This window comes from Mustela nigripes, chromosome 4 (assembly GCF_022355385.1).
Source record: "Mustela nigripes isolate SB6536 chromosome 4, MUSNIG.SB6536, whole genome shotgun sequence".
Classification (NCBI taxonomy): domain Eukaryota; kingdom Metazoa; phylum Chordata; class Mammalia; order Carnivora; family Mustelidae; genus Mustela; species Mustela nigripes.
Window position 1 is genome coordinate 150,248,689 of NC_081560.1, and position 23,358 is coordinate 150,272,046.

Below are 23,358 nucleotides of genomic sequence, written 5' to 3' on the forward strand. Positions count from 1 at the left end.
TCTATGGAATAAATTATTTATTGCAAAGATTGATGTGTTTTTATCACATCGATTAGGATTTGAAAGATTATTGATGAATAGCTTCGTATTTGAAATTCATTTTTTCTTGCTTTATTCTTAATATATTTAGAAATTGTTACTAATAAAATAATTAGAGCAGCCAGAAAAGACTATCGGGGTTATTTAGTGTACTTGTTTTACATATGATTACTCTGAGATCAGGAGAGGTGGCAACCTATTTACTGAATTATTTAAGCTTTTGAATTACAGTGCCTTTTTGTTGTTGGAAATAAAGATAGCTTTATTCCTTAAAAATGTATTTCATTTCTGAGTGGCTCAGTTGGTTAAGCTTCCAAGTCCAGCTTGGGTCATGATCCCAGAGTTAGGAGATTGAGCCCCATGTTTAGCTCCATGCCAGACGCGGAGCCTGTTTAAGATTCTCTCTCCCTTTTCCCCTCTCCCAATTCTCTCTCCATCTCTCCAGCCCCAAAATGTATTTCATTATTTAAAAGTATGTTTAAGCATTTGCTTTTCTCTCTTAGTTTTGAAAACTTTCCAGAATTCAGTTATATTCATTATCTTTTTTGTATTTTTATCTTTCAGGAATCAAGAGAAAGCAGTGGAAGTTGAAGTCATTGTCAAGTAATTGAGACCTTGTGCAAGAAAATCATTTGGATAAAAGTCATTTAAATAGTGACATAACAGCACCAGTTATTAGAGGTGACAGTATATAGGAAACATTAAAATTGAACAATGACTCAGCTGTATATTTACATCAAATTATTGGGAGCCTATCTGTTCATCATTTCTTATTATGTTCAAGGTAAATCATTGTTCATTTAAGTAATCTTATCTTTTTCAGTAATTTATTTCTATGTTTAAAACACTCATTTTTGAAACTGCTCCTTCTACTAATGTCCCTTTTTGAACAGTTAGGCTCAGTATTGCCAGCATAGCTTTTAAGTAAAAAGGCAAAGAATAAGTACATGCCAAATAATTTTGAACTTGACTGTGGTAGAACCATTGTCAAGTATTTGTTAAAATCAGCCTCTCTGAATCTGTTCTTATCCATAACATAGATATTATGATATGCAACATTAAGTCTTGTGAGGATTAAATGAGATAAAGTATAAAATGAAGTATCTGTCGCTAGTTAAGGCTAAGACACAGGGTAACAGGTACTCAAGACTTTGATTTTTTAATTATTTATATTTATTCTGTAATGTGTTTTAAAGGAGAAAGGAATTTTAAAACTAAGTTTTTTTTGTTTTCATTAAAAAACTTTAGAAAGGTAAGTTGCATTTGTGTATGTGCTAAATACTAAAATTTCTTCATAGAATACTCAAAGTTTTATTTATGAACAACATTGTAATTTTGTGTTCACAGCTTGGAACTCCCGAACAGGAAATTATTGTGATGACTCTGAGGATCAGATGGGCTATATTTGCACATGGGCTTTTTCCCAGATGGTTTAGTTAGGACATTATTTCAAACTGAAGAGATAGTACTATTTTGCAAAAGGTTTTTAGATTAAAGTTATTGGGTCTCTTCATTCCCTTAAGTTTAGATTAAAGTTATTGGATCTCTTCATCCTCTTATGTTTATGTCATCACAGATTGTTCTTTCATAATGTTTCATTAACAGTAATAAAGATTAATATCTACAAGTAAAAAATAGAATTAACAGCACAAATATTTTGACAGTTTTATTTAAAAAAATTATGTAGGGGTACCTAGGTGGCTCAGTTGATTAAGCACTGCTTTCAGCTTGGGTTGTGATCCTGGGGTCCTGGAATCGAGCCCCACATCGGGCTGTCTGCTCAGCAGGAAGTCTGCTTCACCCTCTGCCTCTCCCCCTGCTCATGTTCTCTCTCTTTCTCTCAAATAAGTAAATAAAATCCTTTTTTAAAAGTATTTATTTATTTTAGAGAAAGAGTGTGCGCACTAATCGGGGAAGAGGCAGAGAGAGAGAGAGAGAATCCCAAGCAGACTCCCTGAACAGCCCATGTTCATGGGCTGAACATGAAGCCCAATTTGGGGCTCAGTCTCCTAACCCTGAAATCATAACCTGAGCTGAAACCAAAAGTCAGACACCTAACCGATTGAGCCACCCCAGGTGCCCATGACATTTTCATTTTAAAGATAAAATTTGTAGCTTCATATTTTATTTTAGGTGTAATTAATACCTTTAGTATTTTCTTGCTCAGAATACAGAAAGCCCTCTTCTAAAAGCCACTTTTGGTGAAATACCAAATTATCTAATAAAATACCTTTATTTAACAGCTCTTGTTATATATCTTGTTGAGCAGCATCAGCCAAAGCTGTCATAGTTTTGAAGATGAGTTAAATCAATAGTAGCATATTTGCTGTCTCACTCCCAGGTAATCAGTATTTGATGTTAAATTTTTTTAAAAATCTGTGTAGATCACAGAAGGCAATATAATTCAAAATTCTTTCCCTACCCTGATTCAAACTGTACTATAATTAAACTTTTATTAGATGAAATGAATTGGTAATTAGTTATCGGGTGCAAGTGAAAAATCTTAATAAGAATTACGTTTCTGTGATGAATAGCCAAATATGTTACATTTCCTTTCAAAAAGATTAGTTTTAGAGTTGCTTTAAATAAAATAAAAATAGTCTTAAAGAAAAGAAAAACCAGTATAGAAGAAAATGTTATTTCTTAGAGATTACTAAGGACCAGAGAGTGATATTAGTGGAAATAACTTGACTTTATCTTCAACTTTAGCTTCATTTGTGTCTTGAGAAAGTAAACTTCTCCATATATTGGTATCCTTGTTGTAAAATAAAAACAATAACATGTATCCTAGATGTAAATGGGAATTTTTGGAGCATTAGATGTTTTGATAAAGATTTAAGTCCTTTACATTGAGATGGTTGGAACAAAGAATGAGTTACCCAATGTCAACATTAATTGCTATTTAGTTCTTGTTTTTGGCTTGGTCACAAGTTTTAGGAATGGATTTTAGCTTTAAGAAACTGCCTAACAAACAGTGACTTAAACAAATAGATTTATTTTTTGATGTAGATGGTAGATAGTCGCTGTTTGCTCATTCAGTAGTTGAGTGGTGTCAGGGTTGACATCTATAGTTTTCTTGACTTTTCCCTAATGGTTACAAAATGACTGCTGTTATCTACATTGGAGGAAGGAAAAATGAGGAAAGGGTCAGCACTGACTTCAGCTGGATGTTATTTCAGGAAAGCAAAATGTCCCCAGAAACCAACTTTATGCCGGCAGATTTTATCATGTTTTGTTGGATAAACTGAAACAGTTGCTAGGGCTATTGAAAAACTGGGAGACGGAACTGTGATAGTCAGCTTAGATTAATGTAAGTTCATTACCTATGGCAGGACACATGTCCCACCAGACAGAATCAGAGTTTGACAGGAAGATTGGTTGCCTTTGGTCAACTTAAAGAGTCTGGAACAGATTCTTTCTCTTCAGTCAGTTAAGGTGTTTTCAACTATAAATAACAACAACAACAACAACAACAACAACAATAAAAAACCCCAATTCAAAATCTCTTAAACAATAAGGAAAATGTTGTATTCCAAACCAAGAAGTCTGAAGATAGGGGGACTTCAGTAAGTCCATTCCTTGGCTCATCAAGTTTTTTCTCTTTTTCAACTTTGTTCTCCTCCATCTATTAATTTAGCCCTAGGTTAACTCACTTTATGGCCACAGTGTGGCTGCTGTGGGGCCAGGGATCCCATGTAGATATGGCAGCTTTGAGTTGGCAGCATTCGGTAGAAGACAAATGCATGTCTCTCATGTCTCTTTCTAAATGGTAAAGAACTCTTTCTGCAGGCACCTCTCCTCTTCCTCCCCCTTCCTCTTCTAGCAGACTTCCTTGTCACTTTATTGGCAGAATTAATTTATCCTCTTGTGTTAAGTGGTAGTAAGGGGAATGGAACTAAAATTGTTGGATTGGACAAAACAGTTGTCTCTACTGAGGGTAGGGCTGTGCTTCCCTGAATCACATGGAGGAGTGAGCAAATGCTTAAAAAAGGGTGTGTGTGTGTGTGTGTGTGTGTGTGTGTGTGTGTGTGTTGCTAGCAAGGTAAAGGGGGAAAGAACACCTAACAGCATCTGTTGCAGGGTATCACATCTGTCCACCTAACATCATACATCCTTACCTCATATATACCCTTCTTGCATGCATATACTGAAAGTGCCCATGTTGTTGGAAACATTCAGTTCCTCCTCAAATGTATATATGTACGTATAACCCAGAGGTTTATTGACTTAATGCACTCGGCCACTCATTCAGGACTTTTGGGTAGTATGTAACCTTGTCCACCAGGTTCACATGGATGTCTTCATGGTCTAGCAGTGAGTAGCAAAGAGAAATTGTCAGTGCCCAACACACCTAGTATTTAGTAATGAAGAAGAAATTGGATAAGTCCTATATAAACTCCCATTTAGGACAGCTTGGAAGCCACCTTCAGTAATCACTGCTCCATAGCACATAGGTTAAGGAGAATTGTTACTGATGTCCCATTGATGTCTCATTGATGTCCCATTGGTCTCTCCTGCTCTCCAACCGTTTGCCTTCTGATTCCTATTCTAGACATTGTGACTTAAGGACGGGGGAGGACTTTCTCTGCTTTGTACAAAGGAAGCCCCTAGATTACTGGGAAAGTAAGAAAAATTATTTAGTCAGGAAAAAAATGGTAAAATCATTGATGCCAAAAATTGCCATTAATGACAAAGTGGTATAAACATGTCTATTTATGGTCACTTGTCTCTTTTAGCCATTCATCTCCATATTTATATATATTTAGTTTTTTCTCAGTTGTTACACTTGAACATGTAAACCTTAAATATTTTTTTGCATGTATTTGTTTTGAAATACAACCTATAACTTCAGCCCATCCAGACCTCATAATTTTATGCTTTGTAAATACAGGACTAGGGGCGCCCGAGTGGCTCAGTGGATTAAGCCACTGCCTTCGGCTCGGGTCATGATCTCTGGGTCCTGGGATGGAGCCCCGCATCGGGCTCTCTGCTCAGTGGGGAGCCTGCTTCCCACCCCCCCTCTCTGCCTGCCTCTCTGCCTACTTGTGATCTCTCTGTCAAATAAATAAATAAAATCTTTAAAAATAATAAATAGATAAATAAATAAACAAACAAACACAGGACTAGTGAGTAGAAAGAGATTGGCATATTGTAGGAACTAACAAAGCTAGCATGCCTACACATGATGGAGGGTAGGTGCTGTGAGTTGATGTTGGAGAGGTACACAGGGTCCAAAATCTGCTGGCAGTGGGTGTGGTGAAGAAGGTTGGAGTTTATTCTGAGTGCATATGGAGTCATTAATTGGTTTTAAGCAGGGGGACATGACAGGATCAGATTTATGTTTATAAGCTAACTCTGGCCCCTGTGTGGGAAATGAATGGCAGGGCCCAAGAACAGAAGTTGGGAGGTCAGCATGGAGATTCCTATCAGAAGTGGCAGGGCTATTCCAGGTAATAGCAGTGAAGTTGGAAAAAACTGGAAAAACTTGAGATCTATTTTGGAAGTTGGGCCAAAAGACTTGGGAGATGGGTTTGAGGAGAGATACGTCAGTGAGTTCCATTTTGGACAAGTTAATTTTGAGATTACTTAAGCAGTTTAAGGATGGAGGGGTAAATCTTAGGAGCCATCAACAAAGAGATTTGTTTAAACCTTGGGATGGGTGCTGTCACCTAGGGAGATAGTGCGGAGAGACTGTTGCTTTGTTATTTTTCTCTGCATCGGTGCCTCTATTTAGGAAAATCTTACAACTTTAAGATACAGCTTAGTTTTCATTGCTTTTGACACCTAGGCGGAGTTTGTGTTCCAGGCGCCTTCCTTTGTTTACCTTTGTATTATATCACTTTTCACAGTGTGTTTGTTTATGTCTTATTGCCCTTCCCTGTTTCTCAAGGACCAGATCAGTTTCCAGCATTCAGTAACTTGCTTGCACATAGCTGGCCTCTAATCAGTATTTTGTTAAATAAATATTTGAGGTAATATAAACCCCAGGTGCAAATTATTATAATTAGGGTTTTTAATTTCCTAAATTCTGATAGTGTTTTGGGAAATTATATGTGTTAACCATGCTATAACTTTGAATATTCTAGGTAGTGGTGATCTTTTAGTATGCTCTTTGTTATTAAATAATTTCTTCATTTATACCCTTTTTATATATAATTAAGCCCTTTATTATGCATTCATGTCTCTATATAATCTTGAGTTGAATTGAGCAGGAATTATTATCACCATTTTTTAGAGATAGAAGAGCTTCAGAGAATAACACCTAGGATATATTTGGGAGTTGAACCCTTACCTTCACACTGTTACTTCCATGTCATTTCTACCACACTATACCACTTTTTCTGTGTTTCACTAGATTTTTGAAAATTAATTGCATGTAGTATATTATTTACCATTTGTTCTCCATGCTTAGATTAATGCTTCCTTCTGTTATTGTAGTAGATTTTAAAGCTGGTGAGGAGAATTCAGATGGCCTCTAGTTCTGTGGTCTTACTAATAAGTAAATGAGGTCTGGAGAAGTGACATGGCTGGTCCATGATTATCCAGTCAGTTAAACTGTGGTGAGACCATCATAGGACCATAGTAGACCACAGTACAGGTCTCCTCATTTTTAGCCTAGTGGATTTCTTCTGTTCTTGCCCACCATGCTATTTTGTTACTTTTTACAGTTGATGTTCCTAACGTAAATGAAGTCTTTAAGCTTTTTATCAATTTAAAGGGTTAAATGAAGATTATTAAAATTCAAAGCATGGAGTCACTAAGAAAAAAAAAATATAGCAGGACATTCTTTTCCTGTTATGAGTATGTGTTTGTGTGTTACTTTTTCTTTTCAGTAGTTCATTTTGCCCGTACGGCTAAATTTAAAGTCAAGTCCACATTATGCTTGAGCCACTTATCTAACTTTTATAATGAAGTGTTGTTTATACACAGTTCTCTTAGTATTTTATACCTGTTTGGCTCTACGTTTTATTCCCTGGAGGTCAGCCCTACAGGAGTAGGCTAGCCAATTTTAGTTGATTCAGACGGAAGAAAAAATTACTGAAACATTTTAGTTCTGTTCTGCTTTCAGCCTGGAAGATTCAGTACCAAATATGACAGTATCTGTCATTTGAGGCTACTTGACTCTAATGCAAGAACACAGTTCTATTTTCATAAGCTAACTACTGCCCTACAGTAACCTTCAGTTTCTGGCAGCATAGGCTGGATTTGAACCAATGACCTTGAGATAAAAGGCACCAGATAATATGATTAGTCTCCTTGCTCTCACAATTCCCTTACTTAAGCAAGTAATGTCCAAAACGAAATGCTTAGTAACTCCACTTCCACCTAGAGACACAAATAAATGACTTTTTTTTTTTTTTTAAGCTAGTCCCAGTTCTTGAGCCAAGGAATTTAAGAACCATAATTCATATATATTTTTTAATGATTGGAAACAATCTCAGACTTCTTGAAATCGCTTCCCATTTTGCACCTTTCTTACAAGTCATGACAATATTCTACCTTTGCCACATTGTTTTTCTTCCACTGTGCAATATTTGTGACACAGTCCTCTCTGTATGTCTCACAAAACCTGGGATGGTTTTTCTGTGCACAGTAGGTTATTAACAAATATTAAATGTATGAATGAAATGTATTTTTAATTAAACACAGTAGCTGCCATACTATAATAAGAAAACCTAGAAACTTCTCATTGGAAATTGAAATGAAAGAATTAGCTTTTCAGAAATGGTTTATTCACAAATTTCATATTTGAATACAGGGCAGAATCTAGACAGTATGCTCCACGGTACTGGGATGAAATCAGACTCTGACCAGAAAAAATCAGAAAATGGAGTAACCTTAGCACCAGAGGATACTTTGCCTTTTTTAAAGTGCTATTGCTCAGGACACTGCCCAGATGATGCTATTAATAACACATGCATGTAAGTATTTTATGCAGCCCTTCTTGAAGTTATGAGAATAGGAGTGCATTTGATGCTATTTTAGGAATTGTTCACATTGTTTAATTTTTTTTCCCCCTTAATTTTATGTGGTATCTTTCCAAAGAGCCAAAAAGCTTCTTGTTCTGCATATGGGAACATTTAGTACTATTACATGATTGATGGTTCTTTTCTTATTGTAATATCCCTTTTAAAGGAGATAAAAGGAATTTGGTATTCATCTAACATTTTGAGCTTATTTAATAATCTTTTTATCATAAAGTTTATTGATACTTATTATAGAAAATTTAGAGATTACTAAAAAAGCAATTCACCCCAATCTTATAATTCTGAATTGGCTGCAATATTTTACCAAAAGATAGGGGTTGATATTGTGATATTTAATTAATTTTATGTTACTTTCTTATAAGTGAACTCCCAATCCAAGCCTGATTTATATGACAGTTTTAATTTTCCTACTTAATTTTATGTTCACTTTGCAACACATTTGTAAATGAGCATATAATTCTATTCCTTATTGTTGGGGGACATCAAAGAATTGACTTATTAGCCAAAGAAATTCCCTGAATGACACACTCATCAATTAATTAATTGTGTCCCTTTTATGAAGGTAATAACATCCTACTTTGTGCTTTCCTAATGATTGGATACTCTTTGAATGTCACCAGATATAAAGCAAAAAAGTATACATGTAAAATACTGAAATTTTATGAATAGCTCACCATGTCTTAGATTTGTTGCTTTGTCCTCTGGTGGTGCTTCAATTTATCGTGACAGCTTGGATGATCTGTCACAGGGGTGTGTTCCCCACTGTGGCACCAAGTAATTTCTTGCCAAACTTCTTGTCTGTAGTACGTGCCTGATATGTGTGGGCTGTTAGTGGTTTAGTAATCCAGAATAGAACTGAATCATTAATTTTAACAGACTTTTGCCCCATACTTAGCATTTTTTCCCTACAAAAAAGTAATAATTCTGTAAGAATCTTTTAAGTAGAAATAATATACTTACTGATGTGAATAATAAGAACACCCAAAAACTTTTTAAAAAAGATTTTATTTATTGATTTATTTGCGAGAGAGAGAGAGAGAGAAAATCTAAAGCAGACTCCCAGCTGAGCATGGAGCCTGCTATGGGTCTCAATCCCACAATCCTGAGACCATGACCTGGGCCAAAATCCAAGTCAGACACACTGACTGAGCCACCCAGGCGTCCCACACACAAAAACTTTCACAAGTGTCTTCCTACCCCTTAAGGTCTAAATGAATATATTAGGGATAAACTCCAACATACTAATACTAAAATGATAACATTTTGTTAAATACATATATATGTACATTTCTTGAAGCTCTTCAGAAGTTATCCCTTTTTTCTTATCACATTTGGTAAAACACACCTCTCACGATCTTAGTCAGTCTGTTATTCCCAAATATATTTTTCTTTGTCATTTAGTCTGGTTTTGTGTTTCATAGAAAAGTTGTTTTTATTTATTGTCTATTGTATGTGAATACTGAAAATTTTATGGATAAAAAGAGGAAGTGTTTTTTTTTCTTTTTAAGATTTTTATTTATTTATTTGATCGAGATCACAAGTAGTCAGAGAGGCAGGCAGAGAGAGAGGAGGAAGCAGGCACCCTGCTGAGCAGAGAGCCCAATGTGGGGCTCTATCCCAGGACCCCGAGACCACGACCCGAGCTAAAGGCAGAGGCTTTAACCCACTGAGCCACCCAGGCACCCCAAGAGGAAGTCATTTTTTAAAAAAGGTTTATTTACTTGAAAGCGAGAAAGCAAGCGTGTACGAGTTTGGAGAGGGGCAAAGCAGAGGGAGAAAGAGAGAGAGAGAGCAAGCAGAGTCCCCACTGAACATGGAGTTTTGCTCACAGGGCCTGATCCCTCAACTCTGAGATCTTGACCTGAGCCTGAGCGGAAACCAGGAGTCAGACACTCAGTCGATTGAGCCACCTAGGTGCCCTAAAAAGGCAGCCATTTTTACCCATATTTTTAAAACATTAAGATTCTTTACTTTGTAAAATTTTATAAATCAGCTTTCTGTGATCATGTAACTGTGATTAGCAAAGAGAAGTTACATAGTCATATTTAGAGGAAAGATTAAAAGAAATCTTTTTCCCCTTGGACCATTAGGTTTTAGTTCAGATGTGACCTCTTTTATTTGCCTGAAAACCCATAGAGTTTTGCCAATAAATAACACGAATGTAGTTCTAGTTCAAAAAAACAGGAACTACAGGCCATCAGTATCCAGTCACATTCAAATTGAGAATTAATTGGTACTTTCTGATGTAACGTTATTTATTTATTTTTTTGTGTGGGGGGGTCTTTTCTTTTAGAACTAATGGGCACTGCTTTGCCATCATAGAAGAAGATGACCAGGGAGAAACCACATTAGCTTCAGGATGTATGAAATATGAAGGATCTGACTTTCAGTGCAAGGTAAGGATCTCCATTGGGGCCTCTGAAATAAGGAAGGGAGGGACCACATGAACAGTATTCATCTCTCCAGGAGGAGTGTGCCTGGTCTGTTCATCACTGTATCTTCTTGTAAATCAAATATATTGGAGGAAGCTTAGCTCTTGCTTCAAATAGTAAGATTGTGTTTGTGTTAATTGAAGTTCCAGATTTTTTTTTCAGATTATTTTACTTTTTAAAAAAAGGTTTAAATCCTCCTGTTTGCAGATTGTCATGACTGCAAAAAATATTGTCACAGTATCACCCATGGATTATAAAACTGACTGGAAAGACTTTAGGGTAATGGGCAGTAACCTTTATATCACTGAGACAAGTCCTTGTAAGGAAATCTCAGTGGAGTTATTTTAACAGCAGCAGCAAAGGCATTAGAGGGCTGGTAAGAAAGAGTTTATGAACATCCTGATGGCTGTCGGGTATAAATCTAATCTCTTCAAAATCCTGTACAGTAATTTTACCCCAGCAGTCCTTCAGTGTTTCTGAAAGACAGTTTCAGATGGAACCGTTTGTGACAAATTTAAGGTTTGACTATTTTAGGAAGTTATTTCCATCATTAAGAAATTCTCAGGATTGATAGAAACTTTAAAGGTTATATGGTCCAACCTCTGCTAAAGTTCGGGATCCCTCCCCCACACACACGTATTGCATCCCGTCTGTTTTCTAGTGCAACACCTCTAGTAATGAATGGGTCCTTGCCTCCCAAGACCACCTATTTCGTCTGTACGAACAACCTGACCTGATCTTTAGAAAGCTCTTCCTTCTAATGACTATAAATCTCTTCCTACCCCTTTGGACCACAGAGGACAAATCTAAAGCCTCTTTAATAAGATAGCCCTTTACTGTGTGAAGGAAGTTTTCTGTGTGGTCCTGCCTTCCTCCCCATACCCTCTCATCTTTGCCTGGTGAAAATGCGAGTTCTGTATGCAGAATCAAGTGTGGTTTGTCCTGGGGGGTGGGGGGATAAATAGCTCCTTTCTCTTTTTCTAAATACAGCCAAATCTCATGTTAGATGGCAGATTGTCATACCACACTCTTGAAACCTGTGGAGCTTCCCATCAGCTGAAATCCCCATCATTCACTCACGCTACTGCTGAACCAACATCTCTTCCATTCTTTGTTGGTTCTTTTGGTTTCTTGACACAAATAGGAAGATGGGAATGGAATGAGTTTTGTTAAACAGTTGTTACATACTTGTCTATGTTACATCTTATCATGTTAGAATTAGTCCTTTGCTGTAATTTGTAAGGATTTTGGGGGGGATGCTAATTTGATTATTTCTTCCAGTTTTATGCCATTTGCATGTTTTATCAACCATGAACTCTGTACCTTTTTTAATCACTGAAAATATGGAAGAAAGAACTGTGGTTAGAGCACGGAGCTCAGCAGTAATAACCAGCATCCTGCAAGCCCCCTAAACTAGGTGTATCATAAATTGAACTCACTAATAGAAGTTAGTTGTTAAACTTCACAGTCTGTATTCAAATCTGTGTGCTGCTTCTTGCTAGCTGCAGAGTTTGGGAGCAAGAAGCTTTTCTTTTTTCAAGTTGTTTTCTTCTAAGGGAGTTGTAAGGATCAAATGAGATAACATATATGTAAAGAGTTTAGCACAGAGGGCTTAATAAATGTTAGCTTTTACAATATTGATAATGTAACTGAGCAGTTGTTAAGCTGGTTATGTGCATCCTTAAGTACACATAGACTGTTACACAAGGATCACATACATGCATGGATAATTTAGGGGAATTGCTTTCTCATGCCTAGTCCTATATTGTACTCTTGGGCTGCCTGAGAACAGCGTTCCCCAAGCAGTTTCTGTTCCTTTCTCCCTTTGCACAATCACCCATCTCCTGATTTGCAGATCAAAGGCCTGGGACCGCAAACCTCATTTCCAGACAGTGTTGTAATTCACATCTAAGTATCTAAGCTCACATGACTCTGGTCAGATCACAGAATTGGGCATGGATGGAGGATAGGAGTGGGGGAGTGCAGGAATAGAAAAGGTCCCCCCTCCACCTTGATCATCTGATCTTTGCCCACTCAGACATACGGTTAACTATCGAAGAAAGGTGAGACCTAAGGCTGCTATTGCTGTTCTTGGTCAAGCCACATCGACTCTTCTAGGAGTTTATAAGCATTTTTGGCTTGTTCTAGAATCCCCAGTAGGATCATGGCACACTCACTAGAACAGGAAGAATTTATTTATCAAATATTTAAGGTTTGCTTTTAATGTGCCAGGTACTTGGTGTAAGCTACCTCATCTCCTCACAGTTACCCCACAAGGCAGGTATCTTTGTCCTCCATTTTACAACAGAGGAAACAGAAGCCCAGAGAGAAGTTCGTCATTCACAAAGTTAGTAAGTGGCAAAGCTAGGATTTAATAAGCTTTTTGGTTCCAGAGCCCTTGCATTTTCCATAATACCATGCTGCCTCCAAACTCTAGTTGGCCAAGTCTGCTTTCTTCTTCTTTTAAAAAAAGGAGTATAACCTTTAGCTCTTCAGTGTCCGGTACTCGTTCTTGCTAAAATCTTACCATGGCACTGGCCCTCCAGGCCTCTCTCTCCCTTTGCTGGGTGTGCTCACCGGGCTTCAGCAGGAGCGGGCACTCCTGCAGAGCGCAGGAGCCCTGGAGAGGACCTGCTGCTGTGTCCGGGAGAGCAGCTTCCAAGTACAGTGCTGATCTGTGCCCCTCTCCTGCTGTCTCGTCAGCAGCGCATTCGTTGCTTGGTGTCTGTCCTCTAGCAGTGCCACAGAAACCCTTTCTTGGTTTTTCTTGACGTTTTCTCTTCCGCAAGGCTCAGCTCATTTTGGTTGTTCGCCTTCCTGCAGCTGTTCTTGGAGCTTCGCAGCCCTTGTACCCATCGTCAGTTAAGTGCTCTTCATTCCATCCTTCGTGGAAGTGTCCTCGGGCGGGGATTATTTCAGAGTCACCTGTCTAACTTCTGAATTGTCTCTCTCTTTTCTTTTTACAAGTAAAAATTGTTTTAATGTTAAAAATTCAGTTAAAGTATAAAACTTGAGCTTTTGAAAGTTTCCAAATACTCTTGACCCACTTTCCCTGATAGAATCTCAAGTCATGGACTCCTGAAGTCTCTTTCTGGCCATCTGATACTTAAGAATAGTATGGTCAATTTCTGCTTCTATTGTTGCTACTTGTGTAATGACAAGTAATTCCTTTCTGTTACTATTTTGGTCCAGAATGGCAGTTTTCCCAGGCAGTGCTGAAATATCAGCATTCGAGTTAATAACTTGTCAAGTCAAACTTCACACATAATTGTTGGTGTCTGTTCTCATGACTACGGTGTTTTCCTGTGCTCATTTATTGACCTATTAGGGACACGTCTCATATTTGGTTGGTAGACTCTAAGAACCTCAGAAAAATGGCTTCTATATTTTGCCTTTGTCCTCACTGCGTCTGCTTCAACTTGCTTCTATGTGGGGTTCATTAGTCTCAGTGTAGTTGTTGGAAGCAGACTCTGTAGTATCTTCTACCGACTCAACCACTCTTCCTGATGTCTCTTTTCTTTAGACTGGGACACCCTCCACCTAAGTAGTTTTGGTACTGCTCTGAGATCCTGTGTACCCTACTAGTTCATCATTATGATAAAATGTCTTATCCATGTTTTTTAAGGAAAAGATACTGTGACTTACATTTTTACTGAAAACAAATGAAAAGGAATATATTAAGATAAGCCAAAGTTTTAGTGAAAAATACTTAATGAACTTTTGTTAGTAATTTATAGTTCATTGTTCCAACACACCATCCACATACATACGTTCTCTTTAGGAAAAATAATTTCACAATCTTCACTATTTCAGTACAGATTCTAAGTTTTCAGTAATCTTTTTTTACACATAAAATTTGGAGGTCCTATTCTTTCAGCTGAATTAGAAATTATACTTATGAATATTTAAAAAAACCTCATTATCAACCTTAAAATATCAAGCCATTTTTAATTTTATTATTACTCTTCCTCTAGGATTCACCAAAAGCCCAGCTACGCCGGACGATAGAATGTTGTCGGACCAATTTATGTAACCAGTATTTACAACCTACACTGCCCCCTGTTGTCATAGGTAGGTTAGCCAAAAAGGGTGTGATCATGGTTTTCAATAAAATATTTTCTCTGGTTTTTACAATAAGCAAGCTTTCTAGAATTTAACACTACAAATTATTTTTCCCCTTTAATATGTGATAGAAAGATAATATGTATACTTCATTGTTTACTTCCCTTGTCAGGTCCATTTTTTGATGGCAGCATTCGGTGGCTGGTTGTGCTCATTTCTATGGCTGTCTGCATAATTGCGATGATCATCTTCTCCAGCTGCTTTTGTTACAAGTAAGATAATTATTTTGATATGAAATATTTTGTTGAATATTAGATACGAGCAATTATTCTTTAAAAGCCAGTGCAGGGGCACCTGGGTGGCTCAGTGGGTTAAAGCCTCTGCCTTCGGCTCAGGTCATGGTCTCAGGGTCCTGGGATCGAGCCCCAGGTTGGGCTCTCTGCTCAGTGGGGAGCCTGTTTACCTTCCTCTCTCTCTGCCTGCCTCTCTGCCTGCTTGTGATCTCTGTCTGTCAAATAAATAAGTAAAATATTAAAAAAAATAAAAGCCAGTGCAAAGAAATTACTGACCTTTGAATATAATTCAGATGCCATTAGCTTATATTCTCTGGTTCTATCTCCTTTAGGTTATAAGCTCCTAACTAGAATATAATTTTCTTAAGGGAAAAGAGGACCTTACTACTAATCAGTTAGTTGAACCCAACTCTACTTCTTGCTTCGTTCATGAGTTCTTACGATTTTTCTTATTTTTAGAATACTGAATGTTGAAAATCTGTCCCAAAAAGCCAACTACATTATCATTCTTAAGTTATTTGTGCCTTCAGAATTGTTTGTGTTTAGTCATGATTTCCCGAAAGAGAAGAGTAATAACAGGAGGGGATAAACTTCAGTAATAAAGCATTTTTTACTGGTATATGGATAGACCGAGAGATCAGTAGAACGGGTTACTAGACCCATAAACAGACCCAAGAATATAAAGAAATTTAGTATATGGTAAAGGGAACATTTCAGACCACTGAGGAAAAGTTGGATAATTCTATAAATGGATTTGTAGTAGGTAGCTGCATGGAAAAAGATAAAGTTTTTTTTTTAAAGATGAAGTTTAAGATGCAGTTTAATCAGTTACCTACATTGGAATAAATTTTACCCAGATTAGAGCTAGATATATGTAAAATGAAGTGATTAAAGCACTGGAACAAACCATGGAATAATTTTTTAAAAATGATCTCAGAATGTGGAAGCCCTTTCTGAGTCTGACACAAGACTGAAAAGCCAAAAAAAAAAAAACCACACCCAAGGAAAACAAAACCTTAAAATTTAAAAAAAAAAAAATTGTGTCAACGACATAAAAATAAAACTTTACTATGTGGCAGAAACCACCATAAACAGAATACAGTGAAAAATATTGACATCTCATGTTACAGAGAGCTAATTTCTCAAACATGGAGAGCTTTTATAAATCAAAAAGAAAAAAACCTTAGCAGTTCAGTGGGTAAATGAATTATTAACCTAAAAGGAAATACTTATAGCTCTTAAAAGCAAAATAAAAAGATGATTCAAGGGGCGCCTGGGTGGGTCAGTGGGTTAAAGCCTCTGCCTTCAGCTTAGGTCATGATCCTGGGGGTCCTGGAATTGAGCCCCACATTGGGCTCTCTGCTCAGCAGGGAGCCTGCTTCCCCCACTCTCTGCCTCCCTCTCTGCCTTCTTGTGATCTCTCTATGTGAAATAAATAAATAAAATCTTTTTTAAAAAATGACTCAAGAATACTCAGAATATGAAAAATATAAAGTCATACTGAGATACTGTTTTTCACGTTATACTGGCAAAAATCTTAAAGAGACAGGTTGAGCATACTTACTGTTGCTGCCTCCAGCAAAAAAACGCAAGCAGTAAAGAGTTTTTAATTTCTTTGTCCAAGTAGGTTGAGGAGAACAAGAGAAAACAGCAAAAAACTTTGGAACTTGTGAAGCTTTTGGATGAGTAGTAAATGACTTTGCAGATCTAAAAAATCAGACACCTAGGCTAGAATTTTAAGAAAGTAGCAACCAGTTTATATCCTAGAATTCTCCAAGAAGCTCAAGAATTGGCAGTACCTGTTATCTCTGGAAGTAAAGTTGAGAGTGGCAGTAAAACCAAGAGGATTGCTTGAAAATTTATTTTTAGAAAGTCAGATGCTCTGTGTGTTATGTAATACTGCATTAAGAAATCACTTCCAAACACAGTGGCTTAAAACAGCAATTATTATCTCTCACTGTGGGTCAGAAACTCAGGGGTGACTGTCTGGGTGTCAGGATTTTTCATAATGTCCAGCCAGACGTCAGCAGAGGTTGTGCTCGCCCGAAGGCTTTGCCTGGAGCTGGTAGATCACTTTCCAAAATAAAGGTAGCTCCCTTCTCAGGCTCACAAATTGGTGGGAAGCTTTAGTTTCTCTGATCTTGAACCTCTCTACAGAGCTGCTTAAGTTTCCTTGCAGTATGAAGCCTGGCTTTTTCCTTCTAGCGTGACCCAAGAGATCAAGGTGGAAACTGCAAATCTATATACAATCTAAACTCAAAAGTTTCACCATCATGGAGCGCCTGGGTGGCTCAGTTGCTAAGTGACTGCCTTCGACTCAGGTCGTGATCCCAGGGTGCTGGGATCGAGCCCTGCATCGTGCTGCCTGCTCAGCAGGAAGCCTGCTTCTCCCTCTCTCACTCTCCCCGCTTGTGTTCCCTCTCCCGCTGTGTCTCTCTCTGTCAGATAAATTTAAAAATCTTAAAAAAAAAAAAAAAAAAGTTACACCATCACTTCTGCCACATTCTGTTGGTCACACAGGTCAGGTCAGTCCTACTGTGTTATGGAAGAGAACTAAACAAGGACATGCTTACTGGGAGTTAAGGGTTGTTGTGGGCCATCTTCGATGGCAAGTACAACAGATGTTGAGATTCATGACTCCTGTTCTGAGCATCACTTCCCCACCACCTTCCTAACAGAAAGCTAGAAAGTATATTCCCTGGAAAGAACAAAGATGATATTCTTAGCGGTGGCCCCCATTATTGAGGGTGAGGTATTACAGTAAAAATATGGTGATAAAGTGAACATTTACATACTGATTGGTGGGTGCCTCAACTATGCCAGAATGCTGTCAGCCAGGCTTATTCAAATGACAGATGGGAAGAATCTTCTTGGGGAAATCCATCCAGCCCAAGAGAAGAGACCTAAACCTGCTGACCTCAGTGGGCCCAATGAAACGGCCCAGGCAGTTATCTTACAGTGAAGCCTATAATCAGTAAGCCCCGTTTACATACTAATAGCTGCCAATCAGGCAGTGAAACACACTAATCCCCGAAAACCAGGAGACAAATAAAGTGAGCCTTATGATTGCCTACCTTATTGCCCAGAGAGAATTTCTACCTATAGGACACGGGAGAAACCCAGGTGTAGTCCAGGAGGTTCTGACTCCAGGAGATGTAGCTGAGTCTGGAGTATGAATAGCAGTTATGGTTCTTAGGACAGAGTACTGGAAAGGAGAGTGCTTAACAAGGAAAGAACTCTGGATATCTGCACAGGGTTCCTATCAAATATTCAGTGAATCTTGAGCAGCACGCACAAGTGAGGAAACTACGCACAGCTGGGGTTTTGCTTGATAAGACTGAAGAAAACATTGTTGGATGCTCACATAATTCTGGGAATAGTGTCTGTTCCCACCAGCTGTGAGACTTGAAAACTTAATAATTCACAGGACTTTGTTTAGAGTACTCATAGGGGTCTTGGTTCAGTATTGGAAATAATTAGCCCTAGAAGAAACATGACACTGGTCCCACCTCAGAAGGCTTGTCCTGTTTCAAAATAGCTGCATCCTAGAACATAGTTCAAGAATATTTAAAGGAATACAAAAGTACTCAGCACCCAACAAGGTAAAATTCACAATGTCTGTATCCATTCAGCAATCACCAGGCATGCAAAAATACAACCAATACAACCAATAATGAAAAATCAAAAACAGCAAGGTAGAATCGATCTAGGTTTTAGAATTAGTAGATGGGGGCATTAAAATAGTTATTACAACTGTATTTTATATGTTCAAAAAGTAAATAGAGACATAGAAGACCCAAATCAAACTTCAGGAAATGAAATAATGTGCTGAGATGAACTGTACACTGGATAAGATTAATGGCAGATTAGCTACTGTAGAAGAAAATAGGATCAGGCATGAAGACACTAAACAAATGGAATGCCTGGGTGGCTCAGTTGTTAAGCATTTGCTTTTGGCTCAGGTCATGATCCCAGGGTGCTGGGATCAAGCCCCGCATCAGGCTCCCTGCTCAGTGGGGAGCCTGCTTCTTCCTCTCACTCTGCTGCTCCCCCTACTTGTGCTCTCTCTCTCTGTCAAATAAATAAAATCTTTTTTAAAAGAAGAAACTAAACTATTAAAAAATGAATTAAGCACCAGTGAGTTGTGGGACTTCAAGCAGCCGTGTGTGTGTGTGTGTGTGTGTGTGTGTGTTGAATAGTGCAGGGGTTAGGGGCACTGACCCCTGTGCAGTCAAAAAGATATTATTTGGCAGAAAGACAACAAGCAGAGGGAGAAGAAGCAGATTTCCCGCTGAGCAGATTTCCCAGGACCCTGAGATCGTGACCTGAGCTGAAGGCAGAGGCTTAACCAACCGAGCTACCCATGCACCTCTTTCCTTGAGCACTTTAAAGATGCTGCTGCTCTGCTTTATGCATTGTTTCCCCTGAAAAGTCACCACCCATTCTTACCTTTCTTCTTCTATACCTAATCTACCCTTTTCCTCTGGCTGCATCTAAGATTTTTTTTTTATTACTGGTTTTGGGCAATTCGATAATGATGTACCTTGGTGTAGGTTTCTTTGAGTTTCTTGTACTTTGGCTCTATGGGTTTACAGTTCTAATTAAATCTGAAAAAAAAAAAATCTTGGTCATTTTTCTTAAAATATTTCGCTCTCTCTTTTTTTAAGAATACAGCATATACTACACACCAGATAAAAAATATGTGATAATCAGGTATTTGTTTTATTGGTAAGGCTTTCAGTCAACAGCAGGCTATTATTAGTTGCATTTTGGGGGAGTCCGTTATGCACAGATTTTTTAAAAAATAGATGAGAGTAGATCTTGGATAAAATTAAAAACAAAGTTCTAGGGCACCTGGGTGGCTCAGTGAGTTAAAGACTCTGCCTTTAGCTCGGGTCATGATCCCAGGGTTCTGGGATCAAGTCCCATATCGGGCTCTCTGCTCAGCAGGGAGCCTGCTTCCCTTCCTCTCTCTCTGCCTGCCTCTGCTTACTTGTGATCTCTGTCAAATAAATAAGTAAAATCTTATAAAAAAAAAAAAACAAAGTTCTAGAAGTTTATAAAGGTGTAGGTGAGTGTGGGAAGGATGGGCTGTCCTATAATGGTTGGGGTTTGTAACTGGTATAACCTTCAAAGAGGAGGTCAGTAGAGCATTCCATCAAAATTCCAAATTCAGTCTAACTTCTAGTAGTTTGCATACAGGTATGCCAGAAACTTTTTTCATTTTAGCCTTATGTAAAACTAGAAACAACGTAAATGTTCCTGGTGAAGAAATGGTTAACTGCAGTACAAGGGACTACTGTTCCACCAGGAAAGGAAAAGGAGGCCCTTTATGTACTGCTTTGGACTGAACACCCGGAGAGGTTGCAAAGTGAAAAAGCAAGATGCAGGACAGTATTTACGGTACACTACCATTTCGGGGGGGGGGGGGGAAGAAAAATGGGAGGTGAACAGCAATGTATGTATTTTTACCTAAATAGACATAAATGCTCCTCAGAATATTAACGAAGAAATTGTGGAAATAGTTCCAGTTCCAGGTTTTTTCCAGTTCCTCACTGATGGCACAGGGAAGGGCAGGAGGAAGATTGTTCATTGCGTGTACTTTTGTGCCTTTTAAATTTTAAACCATTTGAGTCAATTACCCATGTAAGATTTTAAAAATAAAGTTGAAAAATGGCTACGTTTATTCGGCTATCCAGAGAGAAAACAAATCTGACTTGACGCTTTCTATAATTTCCATTCTTTACTGTAAGTGCCAAATGGGTTAAAGGACTAAATGAGAGAATTAGAATTTAAACACCCTTAAAACGTGCTATGATGTCAGGGCTGAGAAGATGGTCTTAAGGCATAAAAGCATGTATTTAAAAGAGAGGAAAAATCACCACTGTAAGTGGAATGACAGGATACTAACAGACTGAGAAAAGACTCTTGTAGCATAATTATCAGATTTGGCATCCAGATTACATAAGGAATTCCTAATGAATCATTGAGAAAAAGAGAGAAAACATCCCTGTTGAATAGCAAGAATAGGTACTTCATAGAATAGGCAAAAACTATGATGAGCAGTTCACAGGAAAAAAATGAACTGTAGGAAAAAATATGAACAGTCTAAAAATATGCCAGTTCTAGGTTTGCACTAGAATATGGGGAAATGTACAATGTGATATATTTTATAATATATTAAAAACAATATTATATGTAGTATAATATATAGCATAGTGTATAATATACATAATAGTAATAGTATAGTATATACTATATGTTCTATATATGTTCTGCATATAGTATATACTATAATAGTATAATATATGTTATATATTTCTATAATTATATCAATGCACTTACAATATAAAATATATAAAATATAGTATTATAAAATATAAAATATTTTATGGCATAATATCATTACTATACTTTATAAATTATTCCACTTTGGAGAGCAGTTTAGTGATATCACTAAAATTGAAAGTATGTCTACTTTTGAGGGGCATCTGGATGGCTCATTTGGTTAAGTGACTGCCTTCGGCTTGGGTCATGATCTCAGGGTGCTGGGATCAAGTCCTGCTTAGCAGGGAGCCTGCTTCTTCCTCTTCCACTCTCCCTGCTTGTGCTCTCTCTGTCAAATAAATAAATAAAATCTTAAAAAAAAAAGTATGTGTAACTTCAAGAAATTCTTACACTCTTGCTCAAGAGACTGGCACAAAAATAATTTTTTGTTGTTACAAATAGTAACAACTATTTGTATTAGCAAACTTTCGGAATTAACAAATATGGCCATCAGGGTAAATTTCTAACAAGAACCCAAGGCACCATTTAAATCATTTCTCTGGCAGAATAGTAATGATGGAGACCATGGCTCCCAGACCCAGTCTGGGTTTGGATCCCAGCCTCATCACCTGGTGGTGTCTGACTTGGGACAGATGATGAACCTCTGGGCCATGGTTTTCTCACCTGTAAAACAGGAGCAACAGTATTCACCTCTTAGTTTTGTAAAGATGAAGTAAGTCCTAGAACAAGGCCTGACACACTCAGCATCAATAAACATGAGCCCCTGTTTTTAAACATGTATCGATACGGTTAAGTATATAAGGAAGTTTGTGTGTGTGTGTGTGTGTGTGTGTGTGTGTGTGTGTGTGTTTTAGAAGGATATCAAGTAAATACAGCATATGCCATTCGAGTCCATTTGTATCCAGAGAAACAGTGTTGTTTATAAATATGTACATCGGTGGTAGATAAATAGGAAGAGGACGTAACAACCTTTCAGGATGGTGTTTGTTTCTCAAAAGTAAAGGAAGGAAATGGAATTAATCAGGGAAGTGGCAGGAGCTTCAAATATTTCTAATGTTTATTTCTTTAAAATAAATATAATGTTAATATTTATTCAGTTTAAATGGTCTACACGTGGGTGGCAGTTAAATCTCTACTTTCCTGTATGTTTGAAATATTTCATAATCTGAAATTGTAAGAAGAGAATCTTCAAAACTGTCAGAATGAGTTCAGAGAACTTATTTGATTTCTTTGCATAAATTCTTTTTCCCTTCTTTAAAATGGAACTATATTCATTGTTCATTTTGACACAACAAAATTCAAAATACTGACAAATTCAAATCAAAATGCTCATGTAAAGGAGAAGGTGAGTAGTCCAGGATCCCTGGAAATAACTGTTATTTAGAACTTGTTCTGTATCTCTTCTGATCTTTTTAGACATATGTAGATATATATAATTTTTAAAAATTATATGGCTAGGATCACACTCTGCATGCTGTTTATTAATGTTTTTTTTTTTCCACTAGCCAGTGTACTGTAGACATCTTTCCATTTTAGCGTGTACATAGAACTCTACCTCATAAACTCCATTCTTGGACTTGACTTTAACAGAAGAGATATTATCCTGTAAGACTAACTTGGATGTGATCCTATCTGAAGAAAGGATAATGGTATTGACAGCCTCAAGATTTTTCTCACCCTAGAATTTTGTAATTTTGGAATTTTAATGTAGGTTATTTTCTGCTTTTTTAAAAGACATTATTGCAAGAGCATCTCAAGCAGACGTCGTTATAATCGTGATTTGGAACAAGATGAAGCATTTATTCCAGTTGGAGAATCATTAAAAGACCTTATTGACCAGTCACAGAGTTCTGGTAGTGGATCTGGGCTACCTTTATTGGTAAGATAAAATGTCATATGAACATGAATGGTTTATTGGTACAGAATGTATCCTTATATGAGGGTAGGCAGTGTCATTGTTACAGATTAGGGAACGTTACTTAACACATTTTTTCCTTCCTCCTTATTTAAAAAGATGGCTGTAGTCATGCAAGAAGAATCAGTTAAAAATAAGAACTATGAAACAAGAAAAATAGAATAGGCCGGAAGATAGAGCCACAAGCAGTTAGGAGAGAAAATGTGATCATGCAGTGGTGTATAAGTGCTAGCGTTAGCTTGCGAGTTTTGCTTTGAACAGCCAACATGAAGAGGGGTCAGGTATAAATTCCTTGCACCTAAGATTAAACTCATTGGTTGAGAGAAGTATAACTATTTCAA

The 23,358-nt window shown here is 37.4% G+C and overlaps 1 protein-coding gene across 3 annotated transcripts in view; it reads left to right on the forward strand.

Moving 5' to 3' along the window:
• Positions 1 to 23,358, forward strand: part of BMPR1A (bone morphogenetic protein receptor type 1A) — a 140,349-nt gene that overhangs the window by 104,608 nt on the left and 12,383 nt on the right. For all 3 annotated transcript variants that reach the window (XM_059397955.1, XM_059397956.1, XM_059397954.1), the window contains 6 exons: positions 604 to 823; positions 7,799 to 7,961; positions 10,321 to 10,423; positions 14,434 to 14,530; positions 14,694 to 14,793; positions 22,837 to 22,981. In XM_059397955.1, the coding sequence (XP_059253938.1) occupies positions 754 to 823; positions 7,799 to 7,961; positions 10,321 to 10,423; positions 14,434 to 14,530; positions 14,694 to 14,793; positions 22,837 to 22,981 (678 nt within the window). In that variant the 5' untranslated portion in view covers positions 604 to 753. The remainder of the gene's footprint in view (positions 1 to 603; positions 824 to 7,798; positions 7,962 to 10,320; positions 10,424 to 14,433; positions 14,531 to 14,693; positions 14,794 to 22,836; positions 22,982 to 23,358) is intronic.